This window comes from Lacerta agilis, chromosome 14 (assembly GCF_009819535.1).
Source record: "Lacerta agilis isolate rLacAgi1 chromosome 14, rLacAgi1.pri, whole genome shotgun sequence".
Classification (NCBI taxonomy): Eukaryota; Metazoa; Chordata; class Lepidosauria; order Squamata; family Lacertidae; genus Lacerta; species Lacerta agilis.
Window position 1 is genome coordinate 34,526,526 of NC_046325.1, and position 22,715 is coordinate 34,549,240.

The following is a 22,715-nucleotide window of genomic DNA, read 5'->3' on the forward strand; positions in this document are numbered from 1 at the left end:
ACAGTATGAGCCTACAATAAAATGCTCTTCCAGCGAACAGTGATTTTATTTATGGCATACATCACTCATTAACCCTAACCACTGGACTGCTGTAGACAAGTTTTCCCGTAACTGTTACATCCAACAGATCCCTTGCAATGCTCATGTTGCTCTCCTGGCTAAGCTTCCAAGATTACACTCTTTCCAACCCACACTACCCTCCTTCCAGTTTCTTTACAAAGCCTCTTCTCCACCCCCACCCCCACCCTTCACCCCTGCAGACAGAGCCTTTCATCTGCCTGCCAAACACACATCCCTGATGAAATATTCAGGTGCGCAGAAGAAATGAAAGAAGGAAAGACAAGTGACTCATCCTTAAGGAGGACGCAGAGAAGCGGAAGGGATGCACATAAGCAAGGGCAGAAGGGTGGGCGGCGGAGAGGTGGGAAATGAGTCACTTTCTTTTCAGGAGTCTTCGCCACCGCTGGCGTGGATGAATGGGGGCGAGGGATGGGGGCCGGAGGCAGCCTTCCGCCTCCTTCGCCAGGCTCTTGTCCTTTGGCAACGTGCTTCCCTGATGCTCTGGGGCTTCATCTCGCCTGCTGCTCCTGTGCCACCTTACCTCTATGCCCTCTTTTGCAGAACAAGAGAGCTGAAAGAATTGAGAGGCGGCGCCATCCAGCCCCTGCTCAAAAGGAGAGACTGGCTATCTTCCACTTCCTCTGAAAGAACTGAAGGGCAGCCCTGGTGGATCAGCTCAATGGGAAAGGTTGGAACAGGCAACCTTAAGAAGTGCCACGGGAGCCCTTCGTGACATGGGTGCAAGGAGGAACAGAGCAGGAAGTCTCTCATACACTGTGGATGTTTGAGGGGGCAGGGACAGGTGACCCCCGATTTATGGGATGGGATTTCAAGCCACCCTTCCTTTTTATATGCCTCCACCCTTCAAGAGAGACTCTTCCCACACAGATTTTGACAACGGATTCGTACGGCGGCCTCACCTGCCTGTAAGTCACTCCCAGCTCCTCAACCTCCTGCTCTTCTTCGAGCCTGTTCTCCCCGGCTTCGTCCTTCAATCGGAGACAGCCCTGCTCCTCCACCACGCTCTCCTCTTCCTCCTCTTCCTCTCCTCCTCCACCTCCTTCCTCCTCCTCCTCCTCTTCCAGGTCATCCTGTGTGCCCTCGCTCTCTGTTGACCCGTCCACCAGAAAGGGCCCGTGGCTGAGGCCTAGGCCCAAGGGCTCCTGTTGCTCTGTCAGCTCCTCTTCGGTCTCTTCCGGGTGGGTGGTGGGGGGTGGCGGAAGCTCTCCGGTCTTGGTGATGATCTGCAAACGGAGTGGGCGAGAGAAAAGGAAAAGAGGACTTGAACCTGCCAAGCCGTGATGGGCAACTTGCAGCTGATACGGGGGGGGGGCATATTGAGCCACCGGGGAACTAGCACTCAGACCGAAAGGAGTCTCTGAGCCCCAGTCACAGCCTCCTCCTGTGCAACTCAAATCCCCTATACTAGAAAAGGGAGGTGCCAAGAAGGATGTCACAGCCCTGGGGAGCAGGGGGTGCTCGGCAAGGAGGTGGGGAGGAAAGGACATGCCTCTCATTTCTCCACACTGCACTATATCAGCCTACCATACAGCAGCCACTATATTCACCATCGTTCAGCCCGGACCATGAGGTCCAGCTCCGAGGGCCTTCTGGAGGTTCCCTCCCTGCGAGAAGTGAGTTTACAGGGAACCAGGCAGAGGGCCTTCTCGGTAGTGGCGCCCACCCCGTGGAACGCCCTCCCGTCTGATGTCAAGGAGATAAAAAACTACACAACTTTTAGAAGACATCTGAAGGCAGCCCTGCAATGGGAAGTCTTTTTATATGTAACTAAATTAAATATTTAATTAAATCAATTAAATTTTGCTGTTTTACAATTTCAAATAATAAATCTTACATACTTAAAAATATCAACAACTTCCCTTCTTCTCTTTCCACGGTTCATTTTGCGTTATCTCACACACCTGCATACGTATTTTACAAAAACTATTCCAATCAGTTTTCCGTTACAGTGGGCGCTTGGGTTGCAAACGCGATCTGTGCGGGAGGCGCGGTCACAACCTGCAGCGTTCTCAATGCGCGCCGCTGGGTCTGCGCACGCGTGTGACGCAATTAGGCGCTTCTGCGCAAAGTGCGATTTAGCGCTCCTGCGTATGTGTGAGCGCCAAAACCCGGAAGTAACCCATTCCGGTACTTCCGGGTTCGGCACGTTTGTATCCTGAAAACGCGCAACCCGCAGCGAGCGCAACCCGAGGTATGACTGTATTACATCTGTCAAAAGATTATTTACACTGCTAAATTTTTCTTAAAGCTGCCAGCGTTTTTTGCTGTACACAATTATTTCCCATATACTCGATAAACATTTTCCAGTCTTCTTTAAACGTATGTTCTTCTTGCTCTCTTATTCTATACGTTAAGTCTGCAAGTTGCGCATATTCTGTCAAGCTTAAGTTGCCGATCTCCTTTTAGTTGGGGCCTCGTTCACTTCCCACGTATCGGGAAGTTTTTAATGTTTGACGTTTTATCGTGTTGGAAGCTGCCTGTAGTGGCTGGGGCAACCCAGACAGATGGGAGGCGTATAAATAATCTTATTCTTATTATAATTATTCAGGGCCACCTGACGTTCAACTGTGCCAAGCTGTGATAAGTGAGCTGCCTCCTCCTCCTCCTCCTCCTCTACTCACCTTTCCCAGCTGGATCTGCTGCTGTTTCTGCTTCTCCAGGAAGTGCTGATGCTGTTGCTGCACAACCAAATGCTGCAGCGCTTGAGGGCTCTGGGGCAACGGCGACGATTGGGTGCGGCTCAGCGGGCGGTGTCGAGGTAGCTTGCTTACCGTCCGCAGGGTGGAGGGGACACGCTCCCCTGTCACCAGAGGAGACTGGCCGTGCAGAGGAACTGTGGGGGAGAGGGAGGCGATCGTTAAGGCACTTTCGACAATACGCCACCGCAGTCCGCTTCAAAACGAAAAGCCACAAGCCAAGTTGCTAGTCCTCAGGGTTTGCTTTCATTCATATGGGTGGTTTCTGGCAACGTGTTTTTTTTTTAAAGTAATATTTTAAATTAATTTTTCAAATTTTACAAATACATCTAAAATTCTCTCCCCGGCAGAGAAGGCCCTAGGGCTTTTTAGCGATGCAAACGCTTCCGTGACTCTTAAAAGTCACCCTTTTTGCTTTGGCGGCCAAAAAGATAAGAAGGAAGACCCTGGACAATATAGCAGTGAATTGTAAGGGAGACGCAGAGATCTAAATAGAGACTATTATTTGTGGTGTAGCACCCCTTTTGCTTGTATTTCTTTTTCATTCAAATTTGTCATGGCCAATGGCTAGTACAATAAAGTTATTTGGCTTGGATTTACACACAATCAGAAGGAATCTCCCCTATCCATTGACTTATCCATTATATACGTTAATTCTTAACAGTTAAACTACAAGTTCTCACCTGTTGCTCTACTGAAAATCCCACGCACGTTTCAACGTAACTGCGATATTTTATTCAACTATCCCACAAACAAAATTCCATTCTTCAGAGAAATCCCCCCCCCCTGATTTTGTACTCTTAATTCTCACAGTTAAGTCTAGCCATCTCAGCATATTCCATCATCTTCATAAGCCTGTCTTCTCTTGTTGGGACTTTCCATTTTTGGGCGTAGACTCTTCTTGCCGCAGTTTCTGCCGCAGCATGGGTGCACAAATCGATTTGCGAGCTTGAACTTCCCTATTCCGCACAACAATTCCCGCTATTTACTGGTGGGGCATGCGTGTGGCAGGTCACATGGAAACAGCAGTTAGAAAGGTTTCCCTTAAAGAGCACCTGCGGACCAGCTGCCACCCTCTACCAGAGGAAGAATGTAGTACAGTACTCAGCTGCCTCCTCTGATGATGTCAGCTGCCTCCTCTGATGATGTCACTGACTTCCGCTGGTTCAGCCCTGCTCCTGCAAAGCAACGCTCCTGCCACCCCACACCCCAGCTGGTTACTGCCAACAACAGTGGTTAAATGCTACATTCCACCCTGTACAAGCTTGCCAGTGTGTTGCCACCAATACGTTGCCGGAATCACCCCCCGCACTCACCAGCGATTAGTGTGTTTTGCTGCCGAGCCTGTTCCAGGAGGAGGACGTGCTGGAGCAAGGAAGCATGGCCATGGTTGTTCGTCTCGCCCTCGAGGGCCACTCCCAGAAGGCAGCTGGGGATGGACGACATGCTCAGGAACTTGCTGGTCAAGGCCCCGCCCTGGCGCAACGACTGGATGGCCTGGCGCTCAGCTTCTTGGTGCGTAGAAAGGTTCGGGGAGGCCTAATGGAGGAAGCAGGGTGGATAAAAATCAATGATTTTTTTTAAAAAAACAAAACAGATTTTTAAAAATTTAAATCGTATTTTTAAAACGAAATGCTTTTGGAGGAAAAATCTTTCTAAAGAAAGTTTTCTATTTAAGTTACATTAGAGTGCAAATGAAATAAGGATTTGTTTTAAGTTTTTTATGTGTGCTAAAACTCAGTCTAAGGTTTTATTTTTTAATTGTCTAACCATATCAGTTAACAAACGTGGATACTTATGCTATAATGATGTTGTTTTAGTTAAATAAATTGTTTAAATTGTTACTAAGGAAATGATTACTGTATTTTTCTCCTTCCAATGAAATACAGGAGAAAAGTTGCCCAAATATAAACAGTAACTTGTTAAACCTCACAATAATTTCATAATTATCTATGTATTTCTAATAGTATAACCAAATCAGTAATTTATGATATAACTGTAAAAAACTTTATTATTATTATTACAAAAACGAAACCTTCACCTGGTTGTAAATATTAAGATTATACCAGCAAGAATGAGTCTTTCTGTTAAAAAAATTTTTTTTAAATCAAGTCTTACAGAGTAGTGATTTAAATCCTGATTTAAATCACTACTCTGTAACTAGCAATTTGATTTAAATCAGATCCACCCTGGGAGGAAGCCAAGAGGGTTTGCTATAACCATAGACAAGAGTGCGGCAATGGCCATTCGCCTCCCTGAGATCCACTATCCACCACCACCATTTTGAACGTTAAAACAGTGACCAAACATTAACCTGGCTTCTATTGCGTCCAGAGTTTACAAAGGCAAACTTATTTATTTCACTGCGCATGCAATGGTTGGGAGTTGTGCGTTTTGTTTTGTTTTTTTGGCCCACTTCATCAACCTTGCCTCATATATTGATTTAGAATTATACCCAGATTCTCCCTGAGTTCTAGGCTGATCCTGAAATGGTTTGCATTGGCCTATGCACACAAACACCACACACAAGCCCTTTCTGTGATTTCCCCTTCCCAAAATCAATAGGAGGAGAGGAGTGGCTATGGAGTGGGCTTGCAGGAGCCACAGCTTGAGTCCTGGAGATCGCTCTATAGAAGTAGCAGTAGTAAGTAGCAGCAATAGCAATAGCAATAGCAATAGCAATAGCAGCAGTAGGGCTTAGAATGGGGGCAATTATATACTGCACTAGGCAGAGCTTTGCAAAACTGTGTGCTGTGACACGTTAGTGTGGTTGCTGAAGTTTGTAGGTGTCTCGCGCAAACGCTCCTCCCGGGGCGAGAAAGGGGGGGGGTTAGTTTAACCCAGGCTTCCTCAACCTCGGCCCTCCAGATGTTTTTGGCCTACAACTCCCATGATCCCTAGCTAGCAGGACCAGTGGTCAGGGATGATGGGAACCGTAGTCTCAAAACATCTGGAGGGCCAAGGCTGAGAAAGCCTGGTTTAACCTCTGGTTTGCTAGTAAAACCGAATTACTGTGTCGTGAAATAATGCATGCCTAAAAAGTGTGCCGCCAACACGAAAAGTCCGCACTAAGGAATCCAGCAAATATCCTCCAAATAACTCTCATTTTTTCCCTATACAGTGGTACCTCGGTTCTCAAACGCAATCAATTCCGGAAGATGGTTCAAGTTCCGAAACATTCAAAAACCGAGGCGCAAAGGGCCGGCTGCAAATGCAACTGAGAAAATTGAAAAACAAGCAGCGGTAGCAAGTCGACTTCCAAGGTGCATTCGAAAATGGTAGCATTTACTTCCGGATTTGAGAACCGAGGTACCACTGTATATTATTTATCTCTGGGTGTATGTGTACGTACACACACACACGCATGCATGCACGCACACACACACACACACACACACACACACACACACACACACACACACACACACACACTATAGGACACAAGCATATAAAAATGTATTCAGACCCAAATAATCTGAAAATAACCACCAATAACAAGTAAATACTACAGGCTAATACTAAAAGGGATGCGGGTGGCGCTGTGGGTTAAACCACAGAGCCTATGGCTTGCTGATCAGAAAACGGCGGTTCGAATCCCCACAACGGGGTGAGCTCCCATTGCTCGGTCCCAGCTCCTGCCAACCTAGCAGTTCGAAAGCACAAAGTGCAAGTAGATAAATAGGTACCGCTCCGGAGGGAAGGTAAACGGTGTTTCCATGCGCTGCTCTGGTTCGCCAGAAGCGGCTTAAGTCATGCTGGACACGTGACCCGGAAGCTGTATGCCGGCTCCCTCGGCCAGTAAAGCAAGATGAGCACCACAACCCCAGAGTCGTCCGCGACTGGACCTAATGGTCAGGGGTCTCTTTACCTTTACCTTTTACTACAGGCCAACTACTGTAAAGACACTGATAAATTCACCAGGTATTATGTTACACCTTCCCCTTCTCACAGAAGTACCTCCAGCCGAAAAGAAGCCACTCAAATTCAGTTAAGATCCCACTTTATTGGAGACAGACGGGTTAGACAAAATCCACACCCTTTTTAAAAGTCCCGCTGAGAGTCAGAGGAAAGAGAGGCCGTTCCTCACTGTCTGGCGCTGTGTTAGGGGAGCAGCACTCAACAAAATCAAAACATGGGTGCTCACAGCACACACATGCACAACTGTAAGCTCTTTCCTACTCTGGGTTGAGGAAAACAAATCACAGCAGAGACCAGCAGAATGCGAAGTCTGCCACTCAGCTATTTCCAACTCCTCAGGCTGAAAATAGCCAAGCTATAGACTGGGCACGAGTCCTGCGTGCCTGAGCCTGAGCCAAGTTTGGTGCTTGTCATCAGAGGAAAGCAATAAATAGATTACAGCTGGGAACCAGTTGGTTTAGGAGAAAATAAAACCTGGAGACTGAAGCTTGTAAAAAAAAAAGAAGAAAAACGAAAAAAGTATAACACGAAGCAGAAGAACCCACGGAAAGGACATTTTAAATACTCATTAGGGTGGAATCATCAAATACTGGGGCCTCTGCAATTTGTGGCGTGTCCGATAGGGCAGGGGAGAAATTAAGGTAGGATTGGAGCAAGAGCCAGAGAGGTTTTAACATCTTATTTTTTTATTTATGTTTGTAAGCATACATATATCACCCACTCATATAAAATATCAAAAATATGTTTTGGATTGTCAGAGTTGTTTAGCAAGAATAAAGTGGAGCCAGTATAAGTTGCAATTGGGGAAAACACTTGAAACATCTGTTTCAATTGCTCTTGTTTGATTTGCTCATTCCAAACAGCTGAAATTGCAAATTTTGCTAATAACAAGCCTGATTTGCTACGGTGGGGGGGGGGGTCCGAAAAATTCTGATTGCAACTGTACACGTAACATAGATGACTCCTGAAGCCATTTTATTTGGTCTCTGTCACTCCTGCCTGCTTTCCCCCAGCAACCCCCACCACCGTCAGGGTATGATAGAAAGTTTGCCCACAGATTTGCTTGTTAAGAAGTGTCTCCAGGACTTGTAACAAGGGGAGAAGGCAGGATTGGAAGATCAAATGCTTCACATACAAATCCCGAGAGATGTAGCGCTAACGCCACAACTATGCACCGTTGCGCCTGAGAGTAAATGCCTGTGTGAATACAGCACTCCATAACTGTGAGGCTCATACTGCTAAATGGCGCTAACTCTATTATAGAGCCTGAGGGAGTCCCGTCTTGTCCTAAATGTGTCTCAGCCTGGCATGTGCACGATGAGGCGACTGAGGAGAGAGGAGTGACGCCTGTCCTTTTTACTCATAACTCCGCAATGGCAGCACTGGCGACTAGAAATATTCAGGGCCGGCTTTCCCCAACCAGGCACCCTCCCTATGTTTTGCACTACAGCTCAGCGTGACTGGGAAAGGCTAGGGCTGATGATGGGAACTGCAGCCCAAAACATCTGATTTAGAGAAAGTTAAGACGTGAAACCCAAACCCCGCCTGCTTTTCTTTGCCGTTTTGTGCTGGCGCCTTCCCCTTCGATAGGAAAGCCAGTTCCCCAGAGGTCGCTTCTTGCTCTACCATGTCCCCACTTAACTCCAGAACTTGAGCCCACTCTTCCACTCCTAAAGCCTTGCTCTCTCTTCTCCCACTCCAGCTCCGCTATTGCTGCTCCCCTTCCCAGCTTCTTAAGTCTCACTGTTTCTTTCCTCGGCGTTCCTTAACCTCTGTATTTCTCCCCCCCTTCTCCCCCCTAGCCTGACTCCAGGCTTTCCCAAACTTGGGTCTCTCTCCAGCTGTTTTCGGACTATGATTCCCATCATCCATGGCCGCTGGTTTTGCTAGCTAGGGATGATGGGAGTTGTAGTCCGAAAACAGCTGGCGAGAGACTCAAGTTTAGGAAACCACTGGCCAATAAAGTGAGGCTTCAGCAGAGGGTCTTGAATATAAAGTGAGGGGTTTGGGTCATGAAACATACATACAGAACTCTCAGTGGCCTGACAGAGATGTTGGGGCAGTTCTTTCCACATCTTCCCTGGAGTTCTATGTGACTTGAGGGAAGAGGGAAGTGACAACAGCTTCCTGTCAGCCTGAGAAGACTCTTTGTCATTCTACATTTTATATAATGCAGTTGTTTTAATACAGTCGCAGCTTGGATCCCGAACGCCTTGGTACTTGGACGTCCGACAGGGCTTCCGCAGCTTCCAATTGTCTGCAGGAGCTTCCTGCAGCCAATCAGAAGTTGTGCTTTGGTTTCTGAATGGATTCCATTTGACTTCCAAGGAACGACTGTAAAGGTTTCCCAAGACTTGGGTCTCCAGACTACAACTCCCATCATACCTAGCTAGCAAGACCAGTGGTCAGGGGCAATGGGAATTGTAGTTGAAAAACAGCTGGAGAGAGAACCAAGTTTGGGAAACACAGTTTTAATATTTAAAAGCTGTCAATGACATTGGGTTTCTTTGGCAGAAAGGTGGTATATAAATCCAACAGCTAAAATTAGTGTGGAACTGGTGCCTAGATGACGTATGTTCATTTTGGCACCTGCTTAAAACACTTTTGTTTAGGCAAGCCTATCAGGACATGTGGATGTGACGTGCAATTTTTCTCTCTTGTGCTAATGTTGATTTTAATCATCTTCTGGATGCTTTTAAATAACTGTTTTGAACTGTTTTTCTACCGACAATTTTAAGGTTTGATTTTTACACTGTTGCAAAGTACGTAATAGCTGCCATTGCTTCTTAACAATCAAGCGCTATGTAGAGATGTAAAATTTCCGGAAATTTTGAAGCTCGGAAAAAACCCCATAAATTTTCGGGGAAATTGAAAAAAAATGCTACATTAGCACTTCTTTTTTCTTTTCCAGATTGAAAGTCATTCTGTTACTTTAGAAACATAAAATATAACTATGGACAATTTTAATGGGCATAAAATTATCACAACTAGCATATTAAAAATATAGTGTATCCAAACAATTATTACAAACAGAATTTATTTTTAACATAATATTTATTTGTATTTGTAACAAACGGAGCAACAATCTCCTGAACTATTTACTAGTTTATGTGGAACAAAAAAAACTCCACAAAACAATTTTTAAAAATCCAGAAGTAACAATTATATTTCCTCTCCACAGTATTTAAAAAAACATTCTCATAAAAAGAACAGAAGAAGGAAGCGGGACTAAGTTTCAATGAATGGGCATGAAATTTAATCGGAATCATTTTCTGAGCTGTAATTAAGTATATACTTTCAGGCCCTTTTTGTTGCTCTATATTTTCTTCCAGTGCTTTGAGGCCTAGTGAAGAGGAACAGAAGCAATGCATACCACACACGTGCAAAAACAAAACTGAAACCTTTTTCTTTTCTGGTGACAACAGCACCTCCTAAAGGAAGAAATGTATCTTGTTCTTGCATTGGAGAGTTCTGTTTGTAACCTAGGACTTGCTTCTCCTCACAGAAATTAGAATAATCTGATACCATACATATATTTTTAGAAATGATTTATAAAATATTTGAACCCCTTATCTTAAAATGTTTTTATTCATCATGTTAAAATAAAACATTCCATAATCTATTTTTTATTTTTCCAATTTTTTTGGGGGGGGGACAAAAAAGGCTTCAGGAAAAAAACGGTTTTTTCTGAATTTTTCTGGGGGGTTTTCCGGGCCTTCACATCTCTAGCGCTACGGAATTTTTATTGAATTAATTAACCAAACTAACTACTTCACTACCTGCATTATTTCTGACTTCCAGCCTCTGGGTCCTAAGCAGAGGCTTGACTTATGACAATTGTTCTTGGTTAGTTGCCTTCCCTGCAGTAATACAGCTCACCACTCTTGCAGGACAAAATGCTGTGCTAGATGGGCTGTTGGCGCCTGGGCATCGGTGGCCAGGTGTGGTGGTGGTTGTGTCTGAGCCACAGCACCCACTGTATGATTTCTGTTACGTTTTATGGATAGCATGTACTCACGCTGAGGTGTGAATTTGTCACCGTGACGGTAGCCTGTAGTCCTAAGGAGATGTTGGGCAGAGACGGGGAAGTGTACAAGCTGAGCTGGCTAGCTGACCCATCCATGGTGACAGCTCGGTGTTGGGGCAGCATCTGCTGTATATAATTGCAGGGAAGGGAGGATATAAGAAGAGACAGAAGGGTAAGAAACTGCAGCAAAATATGAGGGTGGGGTGGGGGAACACAGCCATGTTCTCCTAGCTCTATTGGTTTGATCACCTAACTAGTGTGAGGGATCCTATTCCCTCCCCCTTCAATACTTCCCCAACAGAGACTCTCCCTAGGTTTCACTGACAACTAGGACGAATCCTTCAGTGTTCATACAGGAGTTGTCTCTGGGGTACCTCAGGGCTCTACGTTTGAAAAACTCTTGCCACCTATGGGATCTCCCTACTAGGGTTCCCAGCTACTGCAGTTTGCCTTCCCTTTAGGCAAATAATGGCACACTTGGCTTCACTGTCCAGCCCTCTGTATGACAGGAGAATAAGCAAACAGTTTCCTCTTCCACAGGAAAGCTCCGTTCTCTCCTCTTAGTCACACCTCCCAAGGCACTGATACACTGCCAGAGTCAACGAACGTTTAAGCACATTTAACTTTATTAGGTAACTTGAAAACATGGATGTCTCGGGTTATTACTGGTACAAATCTTCTTCTCATGTAATTCAGCTTTGTTATTAATATTTCCTGCATCCCTTTAGCAATGGTAATGACCTTTCCACGCATTCCCCCAAAAGCCTAACCTCTCATTTTCTCTCTCTAACCCTCCACCCTCCACCCCCAACTGCCAAACCCCCAACTGCCTTTCAACGGTTGTTCCCCCTCCTTTTAGAATGCCAACTAGCTCCACCTCCCAGGGAACACCTACCTAAAATGGGAGTGATAGGTTAGCCCATGATGAACCTGAATCATCAGCAGGCATTATTCCGCCACAGCTAGCATGGCAAGAGACATCTAGGACATATGCCATTAGGCTGGCTTGCTTTTTTCAATTGGTTTTCAAATGCATACGCCAAAGAAGACTTCTGCGGCACATTAAAAAAACTGAATGTATCTGCTTTGTATGTCCAAGAGGCGAAGACACCACAAAAAATTACCAGCAGGTACCCAGCCCAATACTGTGCAAAAACATGGATGAATTCATGAGTCAATCAAAAAAGGCAGGCCCCCCAATTCGACATCAGCAAAAGGGAATTCGCATTCAGTCTGCATGGTTGTGGAGGAGGTGAAAGTACCTTAAGAACGTAAATTACAATCTATGTTCAGACAACCACTCCCAACTAAGTCCGTGTATCTATTTATCCACCCATCATTTGCGTACACAGCCCCATCCTTCACCCAAAGGTGTTTATAAAAAAATATTGCATTTAGAATAAGAACAACGTACATTAAAAAAAAATAAAGTCACAAAAAAGGTTGTTACGTCTGCTAACAAATTCCAACTCACTTCACGGCTGAACTTTTAAACGTAGTGATCTATGGTGACCTCAGGGGTCTCAAATGGACTCACACGGTTTTCTGAACGTTGCCGTTTTTAACGTCTCATCTGAATCCTTTTATTAATTTTCATAGCAAGCGACCCTTTTTTACTATGCAAACAGCAACAGGCTTTGACGTTATGCAGCTCTGACAATGTTTGTAGGTATAACAAAGCAAAATACATGCAAGTGTTCCCCCAAAGGCGCGCGGCGGCACTCTAGCACAAGGTGAAGGTGACATAAAATAGGAAGAAGGCACTGCCCAGAAACTTTCCAAGTTCAGCAGCATTTGAATCAGCTGGATCAAGTTAGATACAAAGGTCCCATTGAAATCTATGAGACTTAAGACAAACTTTTCACATTGTTTGCAATGAGAAATATGCATTGCGTGTCCAAGCTCAATCTGCACAACATGAAATCTCTACATGGTGCTTAGTAAATTTTAGATGCTTTGGAAGTGCAAAATAATAATAATAATAATAATAATAATAATAATAATAATAATTGTACCCCGCCCATCTGACTGGGTTGCCCCAGCCATTCTGAACTGCTTCCAACAGATATAAGAACACAATAAAACATCAAACATTAAAAACTTCCCATTACAGGGCTGCAAAGTCATAACAGATTTATCATAAGAAAAGGAGCTGGGACTGTTAGCAGAGCTTGACATACGTACAAGAAAAAAAAGTCCCAATAGGATGGCTTTCTCTGGAATAGTGCTCTCTCTGGAACTTGTCAGAGAGGCAGTTTAAGGGCTGTAGATTACTGGAACAATGGAATAAAAAAATGGCAAGCGACAAGCTGCTATGTTAAATGGAAAGCTAAGGTGGGAAATGATATTCAGCTTGCAAATACAAAGGTTTATTCTCCGCTAGACTTGATATTTCCAACCCTTGAGCCCCATTTGCTGAAGAACTGAAAAATATCTAAGTGGTAACCAATTACTTTACAAAATACGCATGAACCTATTCTACAAAAGACAGCAGCTACCCTGTTGTGAGGGAAATGGCCATAATGACTAACAAAGTTATTAGTTGTTACGAGACTCAGTAAGGTGCACTGCACGGGGATGGCGCTGTATAAATGAAATGAATAATGTGAATTCCCCAGACAAATCCACAGTAATCAAGGGGCTAATTCTGAGTCTCAATCAATTACTGAAATACGATCACTGAGGCTAAATCATGAACCATCCCAGTCCATCCTAGAGGGATGCCTGTTGTGAGAATGGATCATATTCTCATGGATACATTGGGCACAACTACACAAGCCATGATACAACTGGGGAATCCCAATATGTGTTTCATAGGCAACTTTTACCACCAGTTAATCTATCTCTTGGAATCACATGAGTGGCACACACCAAGAGAACAAGCATGTATTTTCTGCAATTTATATGCCTCCTTGCTGCAAAACACTCAAGATGGTTTACACCAATAAAATAAGGATCAAAGGGACATGATTTTTTAAAAAATGGAATGGAGAGAGAGGTGGGAAACAGGCAAGATAATGTATGTACCAGGGTGACCTGGTAGAACGCTCACTGCAAGACACACTTATTTATGGAAAGAGAGGAGCCAAATGACCATGGGTCCCAGCCAGACTAAAGCAAGGGGTCTGGCTGTGTCACCTCTCCCTTTGATGCAGCCAGGTGGAGCGTGCTCTGAGGGAGGCATCCTCTGCTAAAGAGAGTGAAAAGCACCAGCTGGTTAATAAACCAAGATGGGTGTCGCCACTATCTCTTCTAAACTTTTATAATATAGAGCCAACAGGCCATCCAGACCTGGTGATTTTCCGCTTTTGCCTCCTTGATTGCTCTATGAACTTCACACATAGTAATTGGACCGTTTAATAACTCTCTCTGCTCATCTGATATTTTTAGTATATTAGCTTGGTCTAAATATTTTTTAATGTCCTCGGTTGTTTCCTCTCCTTTATATAGTTCTTTGTAAAAATCCACAAATTTATTTTGAATTTCTTTGGGGTTTACTATAATTTGGTCGCCTAATTTTATTCTATTAACTGTCCTCTCACATTCTTTTTTCCTGGCTTATTGGCTTGTTCGAAATTTCTCTGTCTCATGAGTTTTAGTTTCCATTCTACCTCCTCATTAATCAACATAGAGTATTGTGACTGCAATACTTTAATGTTTCTCTTTATTTCTTCATTATCTGGTTTCTGATATAGCTCTATTTCTTTTTTCTTTATTTCTTCCACTAGATCTTGAATTTTCTTCTCCTTTTGTTTTCTTTGATAGGCACTTTGTTGAATAAAGAAACCCCTAATCACTGCCTTTCCCACATCCCAAACCATATTGAGGTCCATATTGTCTTTCAAGTTCAGCTCAAAGTATTCTTTTAAAGTATCCTTCACATGAGTGATCCTCATTTAACGCCTCTCATTTGCTCTCTGGTGTGCTACCTGGTTCTTCCAAGTTATGGAAACTGCAAGCTAACTGTTGGGGTTACAACAGCCATGTATTTATTTGACTGCCGCTGAAACCTTTTGGATCAAGAAGGATCCCCAAGGCGAAATGCATAAAATAACAACTTAGGGCTGCTTCTAATACACAGCATTCCTTCTGATACATAGCACTGTGCTTGGGTAGTCAACACTCCTATCCAAGCTCCCAGTTCTCATGAGGCCATTGTGGCTATTTACATTCCCTTTCATCCCATCTCACACCCCTTGGCTGGCAGCTTATAGTCTGGCTGTAATACTATGGCTGTAGGTCTTTTCACTGCATCAGGGGAAGGAAGGTACCCGGTGCTACAGCTGTGCATCACAGCTGTGAAACCGAGTGATTGCAGTTAGATGTTTGGTTGCCTGGCTGCACCCTTCCTACGTTCTTCATGACATCTTGCCACTTTCGGGACGTCATGCTTCTGTTAGCATATATCAGGTTGGAGGAACAAAGCATGGGTTGATGTTACTTGGGCCTGTTGTTGTGTTGTTCAAGTAGGAAAAACAGGGCTTCTTGCAGTGTTTGGTTCCTCGATTTGTTTCTCTCTTTGGTAGGCCCTTGAGAAGCCATTTCACGTGAGCAAAGGAAAGTGTCACCCAAAGCTATGCAAAGAAGGTATAGTTTTCTTGCATGTGTTATAGATTCATGTGGCTGCAGTGGAGAGGTTGTATCTGGGAACCAAAGGTGACAATAATAAGTGTTATGTCAGTTTCTCCACTGATTGAATATAACATAGCAGATAACTCCTGGTCTTGTAATTTTCTTCTTCTTCACTGAACAGGGTTGGTATATCAGTTTATTAAATGTTTGCGTCAAGTTTATTAAATGCTTGCGTCAAGTTCTTCAAACATGCATCTTTGTCCGATAAGTTCGAAACAAATGCAGTTGTGCTGCAGGGCTTGCTGGTAGAGATTTGTGGCATGCTCTGGGTGGGTTTTATTTATATACTGTATGTTGATTTCATCAGAGCACTGTGGTGTCCAAAAGGTAGATCTATGACATGGACTGCTCCACGCTCAGGCGAACTGATGACCCCCTGGGTCCCTTCCAACTCTAGAATTCTATCATTCTATAATGTTAGAGTTGGAAGTAATAAAAATCCTGGTGAAAATTCTCAAGGGTGCCCTTCCACTGGACCCAGGTGAAGACGGTATCAGCACTACATCTCAGGATCAGAAGAGGAGCTGAAGATGTTCCTTGGGACATTCCAAGTGCACAATGACCAGCAGATGGCGCTTCTTCTTATAACAAAGGGGTGTCCTCCTTAAGTAGTCTGGCTAAGTCTTTAAGTGACTGGGGGAGGGGAGGGTGGACCTGCCATATGGGAGGTAATTACATACCCTTCTGATCTGCAGCTTAGCCCGGCAGATGTCAAGATGGGAAGAAAGAATTCCACTGTGCATGAAAGAGAGAGAGATGCCCAAGCTCTTTCCCCCATGTACAAGGATGATCACTCTCCTAGTGTAGTCACATGAGGGGATTCCGGGGTTCTCCTCCACTGCTTTTCTTTCCAGAGAGGAAGTAGCTTCTCTCTATGGTGGCACAAGGTTTGTTCATGAGCGGAAGCACTTGCTCCTTTGAGAAGCACAAGCCGGGAGAGTGCTGTCATGTATCTGGTTGGCCACGGTGAGAACAGGATGCTGGACTAGTTGGGTCTTATGTTCTGAATGCATCCTCACCTTAACACAGAAGTATGTGTGACCATGGCTCGTGCACGCATTAACTCAAATGGACTACAACAAGGAATAGTCTAAATCAGGAGTAAGGAGCGTGTGGCCCTCCAGATGCTGCTGCTGCGCTCCAAATCCCAATAGCCCCAGCCAGCACTGCCAATGGCCAGGGATGATGGGAGTTGTAGGCCAGCAACATCTAGAGGGTCACAGGTTCCCTACCCCTGGTCTAAATCTTTTAAATCCTCAGTAAGAGCCTGCAAATGATAAGTGAGAACTAAAGGTGTTCACGATCTTCTGTGGTGTTGGCAGCTCACTTCAAAAATCGTGCCAAACCATGGTTTAAAGGAAAGCTAACTATGTTTCTGGCTGAACTGATAATACATGACATGCACCTAATGACAAACCAAGAGCCACTAACCCACTGTCTGAAATGGGCTTGCAAGTCATGGTTTGTGCAAGGTTCAGGTAGGTAGCCATGTTGGTCTGACGCAGTTGAAATATATATTTTTAAAAAAAATAAAAAAATTGTCCAATAGCACCTTAGAGACCAACTAAGATTGTTCTTGGTATGAGCTTTCGTGTGCATGCACACTTCTTCAGATAACTGGTAGAGCCAGTGTGGTGTAGTGGTTAAGAGCGGTAGACTTGTAATCTGGTGAACCGGGTTCGCGTCTCCGCTCCTCTCCACATGGATGGCATCCCATCATCCCCCCCGGGATACTTCCTTGCCAATAGTGCCCTGTGGGTTGAGATGTGGCTGGCTTGTGGGTACACACTAGCTTTTGAAAGCTTCCTTGAGAGCCAGTGTGGTGTAGTGGTTAAGAGCGGCAGACTCGTAATCTGGGGAACCGGGTTCGCGTCCCCGCTCCTCCACATGCAGCTGCTGGGTGACCTTGGGCTAGTCACATTTCTCTGAAGTCTCAGCCCTACTCACCCCACAGAGTGTCTGTTGTGGGGGAGGAAGGGAAAGGAGAATGTTAGCCGCTTTGAGACTCCTTCGGGTAGTGAAAAGCGGGATATCAAATCCAAACTCTTCTTCTTCTTCTTCTTCTTCTTCTTCTTCTTCTTCTTCTTCTTCTTCTTCTTCTAAGAACAAACTTAGTTGGTCTCTAAGGTGCTACTGGACAATTATTTTATGGTTTGTGCAAGTTATGGTTTGGTGTGCTGTCCCAATCGACAAACTATAGTTACAGCCAGAGTCTGCTGCATCACAAAGACAAAAGTGAACATTTGAAGCTGAGTGCTGTGAAGACAACGGGGGGGGGGGCATTTCTAATGCATTTTTGGAAGCTCAAGGCACAGTTTTTGAATTCTAGAATTGGCACAAATCATGGTTTAGTGAGGTTTTTGAACTGAGCCTGTGGCTCTTTTCCTTTAAAGGATCTGGTGTTTTGTTTTATTCAGCACCGTATTTACAAGAGAGAGAGAGAGAGAGAGAGAGAGAGAGAGAGAGAGAGAGAGAGAGAGAGAAATTGCATTTTCACAAACACACCTAAAAATAAACCGAAAGTAAGACACAATTCACCAAAGAACCCTTCTCCATTTATGAGACACTCCATAGTAACTAGCAAAAGTGACTGGGAGCAGTTTCTAGTTTCTACCGGTGCTCTTCTGCTTCCATCCACTTGCAAAGCTCAATGATCCACTGACACACACACACACACACACACACACACAAAAGCAATCATCCATGCAAAGACAATTGTGTGCACCTCCCACAGGAATGTATGTGCACACAAAAGAACACACACACCGGCAGCAATCACTAACAGTTGCACACACACAGGCAGTCTTGGCCAGCTTCGGCAGTGCACAATTGCACATATCAATGGCAAAGTCATTTCCATCCAGATTAAACTGTTGCTGTCCCGCTTTCTTAGAAGACACGCAGCAGCTATCCCATGAATTCCTTTGCACGGAGTCAAGCAGGGGTAGAGGGTCCTGCCTTAGAAAATGCGACTAGTGAATTATTATACCAGGCTCTTAGCAGGCTGGGGAAGAAATGTGGGTTGGTGGAGGAAGGATGCACAAAAATACCACTTCTATCACTCTCGTGTAACCGCAAAACGCATTGTGGTTACATATTTCAAAGCTACGTATTTGCTGTGATACCACAGAAGCATACAAACCACACACAGAGAGTATTTCACATGTAATTCAGCTTCCTGAGAATTTCAGGCGTGTGTGTGTGTGTGTGGAAGGGGCTGGTGGTGTACAGCTTTTAAAAAACAACAACAACAACAACAACAACAACAACAACAACAACATGTGTAGCCTTTAATACAGTAGTGGGAAACTGTTTCTGGCCGGTGAGCCAAATTACTTCCTCTCCCTCTGCCCTGAACAGGCCAAGTTTGACAGGTGGGCTGCATCTTCAGAAGCCCCTTGCAAAACATGGGGGAAGACAGCCCTTTGACATGCGATGTGGGGCAGGTGGACATGGCAAGGCCAAAAGGGAAAGGCCCGACGAGTCTAATTAGGCTTGCAGGCTTGAAGCTGGCCTCCCTTTCTTTAATCCATCACCACCATCGTCACTACTACAAATCTCTGGCACAGAATTTCCTGGCCCACAGAATTCCCTGTCGTGTGCCCAACTGATCTCTCCATTCTGAACCATGCTGGAAGGGAGTTATGGGTGGAACAATAATATCTGGAGCTGACAAACTATCCAGAGAGGGGTTTTTTTTTGGATGGATTAGGGCAGGGTTTCCCAAACTTGGGTCTCCAGCTGTTTTTGGACTACAATCCCCATCATTCTTGAGCCAGCTAAGCATGATGGGAGTTGTAGTCCTTTGTCATTCGGTTCTCTTATTCCAGCGGTTAACTTTGCCAATTCTGCATAATCCATCACCTTGCTTATCCATTCTTCTTTAGTGGGTACCCTATTTTTCCATGTATAACACGCCCCCGTGCATAAGATGCCCCCTATTTTAGGGGATTCAAAATTAAGAAAATGGGGGGGGGGTGATTGCCCCCATGTATAAGACTACACCCCTTTTTTAACATTATTTTTAGTTAAAAAAAAAAAGACCCTAGTCTTATACACCGAATAGTACGGTATTTCTGCTTCTTTCCATTTTTGTGCATAGAGAATCCTAGCTGCAGTTCTAACATACGTAAACAACTTGATCATATTTTTGGGGACTTCTGTCCCTATAAACCCTACAAGAAAAGCTTCAGGGTGGGTTTTTTTTTTGGTATAATAATTTTAAACATCTTTTTTATCTCATCATATATCGCCTCCCAAAATGCCCTCACTTTCTTACAAGTCCACCACATATGAAAAAAGGATCCATCTATCTGGTTACACTTCCTCAGTCAGCAAACTTCCCAAGCCCTATTTGGAGATGTGGGGGATTGAACCAGGGACTTTCAGACCCAGAACAGATGCCCTACCACTGAGCTATGGCCCGCCCACCCTCCTTTCCCCCCTTATTACAGTGGTACCTTGGTTCCCAAATGGGTTAGTCGCCGGACAAATCGACCCCCAAACGCCGCAAACCCGGAAGTAAGTGTTCTGGTTTGCAAACGCTTTTCGGAAGCCGAACATCAGGCACAGCTTCCGCTTGAGTGCGGGAAGCTCCTGCAGCCAATCAGAAGCCGCGCCTTGGTTTTCGAACAGTTTTGGGAGTCGAGTGGACTCCCGGAACAGATTAAGTTCGAGAACCAAGGTACCACTCCAAGAAGCACCCAGGAACATTTGTCCCATTTTTATGCTCACAACAACCCTGTGAGGAAGGTTAGGATGAGAGTGTGGCAAGTAGGAAAATCACCCAGCAAGCTTCATGCGTGGGTTCAGAGTAGCAAAGGACAGACTGAAAATGTAATGGCGGGATAAAAATCTACATTCACAGATAAAGAGAGGGAAACTTATATGGTATTTGCAGAAATTATACCAGACCAGTTCATAAGCTTTGCAGCTGTTGCTCTGCCAGCCTTCTTACCTCAGTATGAATATTGGGCACTGAGCCGGTAAGCCCGTTTTCTGTGATGGCGCTGTTGGAGCTGTTCGGGGAACTGGGTCCAGATCCAGGGGCACTGCTGCACATTGAAGACACTGCAAAGAAGTGGGGTGGGGTGGGGAAGAAGATCACCACTATGTCAGTCCCTTGTGCTAAAATTCAGGCTGTTGAGCATTTCAGCTTTAATTTCGAAACATAATCAAGTTTCAAGTCCTCATAGTGGCAGAGAACCACAGTGTCAGTAACCAAAGTAGTTTTTTGAATTACCGGGCTGCCTTCCCATTCATCTGGCCCTCCTGCCCCAATCGTCTTTGGTCCATCCTTTGACACCTTTTGCCTGCTTAGCAGTAGGGGGAGATCAGTAACATAGCAACCTATCGGGTCTCCCAGGGAAGTTAGTCTATGACAACATTTCCAGTTTTTAAATACACCCTACCAGATATGAAGGTGGTGTACAGCCAAAGGAAAAAGAAAAAGGAATCCCTGACGCGCTGCAGAGTTTCCTGGATCACACTTTGAAATCTGCTTGCCATATCTGAACCACAGATGTTTAGTCTTTCATGATACAGAAACTGGAAAAGGGCTTCACATATGCCAGACATGGTGGCTCCCTCCACATAAAAGCCAGCGAATATTCCCCCAAATTTCTTCCAAAGCTCAAATTGCTGGGGAGGCCCACATTTTGGAGAGTAAGGAAAATTTAGAATTCTCTTCTCCCCTCTGCCCTGCTCTGCTATGTTTGCAATCTTACATTCACCTTTCTAAATCAGCTAAAGGTATTTTGTTATTTCCAAAAAAAGGTCCAGTTTTGAATGATGAATCTCAGCCCTTCAAAAGCTCATGTGCTTATATAATAGTGGATTGCTAGCCTGCCGCTGTCCCCTTTGCCAACAAAAATAAAAAATTCCTTCAGAAGCAGCAGATGCTTCTGGATTATAACCCTCTTGTCCCCAACCCCCACTTGCACTAACAAAATAGCTAGCACACAGATTACGACCTTCTGGATTAATATCTTAATTTATCACCAGCACATATGAAGGGGATAGGGGAAAAACTTGGGAGCATTCTTTATTTAAATAACCCTTCACTTTCATAACCTGCTCTTGGCTTTCCTCAACTCCTAACATCACTATGAATTTTATAAATCTTTAAATGGATACTTGCTTCGATAGTTACAGGGTCATACTAGAGAAAGGAAGAACAAGATTTGACTCGAATTATAAAGTTCGAATCAGAATGTAATGTTCAGCTCTCCTTTCCTTCTCTGAGAAAGATACTAAAGCTTAACATTTAAATTGACCACAGTTTCCTATTGATGCCTCAGCTCTGGGAACTGTGGCTTGTTTAAAATACAGTAACTGGCAGCAGGCCAAGATCAAACCAAAGTTTCAGAACTTAGCTTGCTCTCATTCCATAGTTTAAACAAACCACGGTTTTCAGTGCTGACATCGAAGGGAAAATGTGGTTCGTTAAAACTGTAAGCTTCTCCTCCTCACAGGAAGAGAAGAGAAGCGGGGTGGGTGGGTGTGCAAGCCTGAGACACCCTGCAGCTTGTTCTTAAAGTGGGAATTCACAGTTTGCTGTTTCTAAGTCATTATTTAAACTAATTTGCCGCATTCCTCCTTGAATCCCAACTTTGTCACTTCCAGTCTGCTATCTCAACCCCTCCCTCCCACTTTGTGGCACACAGCCCCCACCTGAGCCCATGTGAAGCTTTTGAGGGTGTTATTTTTAACCTCGTCTCTTTCCTCCCTCCTTGATTTACTGGCCCAAGCTCAAAAACAAAACAAATGGGAGTCAAATACCCATTTGAAGCTAGGAATTAGCTGTTGTGCCCCCTTTGTGCCGAAAGGAATATGCCTTCTACACCTCCAGGAAGGAAGTGAAGTGGAGATGAATGAATGCAGAAGATTCCACATTTTGAAGAAACACTATGGGACCTTCTGGGCACCCAACTAAAAGTTACCTTAGAAAACCCAAATCCATGTTTGCCAAAATATTTGAGGGTGGGGAAATGGATGGAGAGGACTAGAGGGTGCGATGAATACTTCACCTTTCCCGTGCCCACCTATTCTCTCATGCAGAGGCCACCAGCCACAGCTATTCCCTCCCACTCACCCCGCCCTGGCTGGGCTCACCTGTAATTTCAATTGCTCTCTTTTTGAAGGTGCTGATGACGGTCCCATCTTTCCTCCGCAGCAGGGGGCTGCTCCGCCTCTCTGCAACCTTCTGTTTTAACCGTGAGCGCACTTTTAGGTTGGGTTCTGAGGCTGGGAGGAGGAGGAGGAGAAGGCACAGGCACATGAGGGAAAGGTAGGAGAAAAGCCAAGACAAGCGGTCGAATTGCTGGCTGATACCCACCATGCCAATTCCACAACAGGTCAGA

At 44.7% G+C, this 22,715-nt stretch overlaps 1 protein-coding gene across 1 annotated transcript in view; it reads right to left on the reverse strand.

The window, feature by feature from the left end:
* The window catches only part of HDAC5 (histone deacetylase 5), a 79,752-nt gene that overhangs the window by 20,195 nt on the left and 36,842 nt on the right, over positions 1-22,715 (reverse strand). Inside the window, 6 exon segments of the mRNA XM_033171183.1 lie at positions 981-1,304; positions 2,703-2,914; positions 4,094-4,316; positions 10,714-10,845; positions 20,312-20,424; positions 22,468-22,599. Of these exon segments, the coding sequence (XP_033027074.1) occupies positions 981-1,304; positions 2,703-2,914; positions 4,094-4,316; positions 10,714-10,845; positions 20,312-20,424; positions 22,468-22,599 (1,136 nt within the window).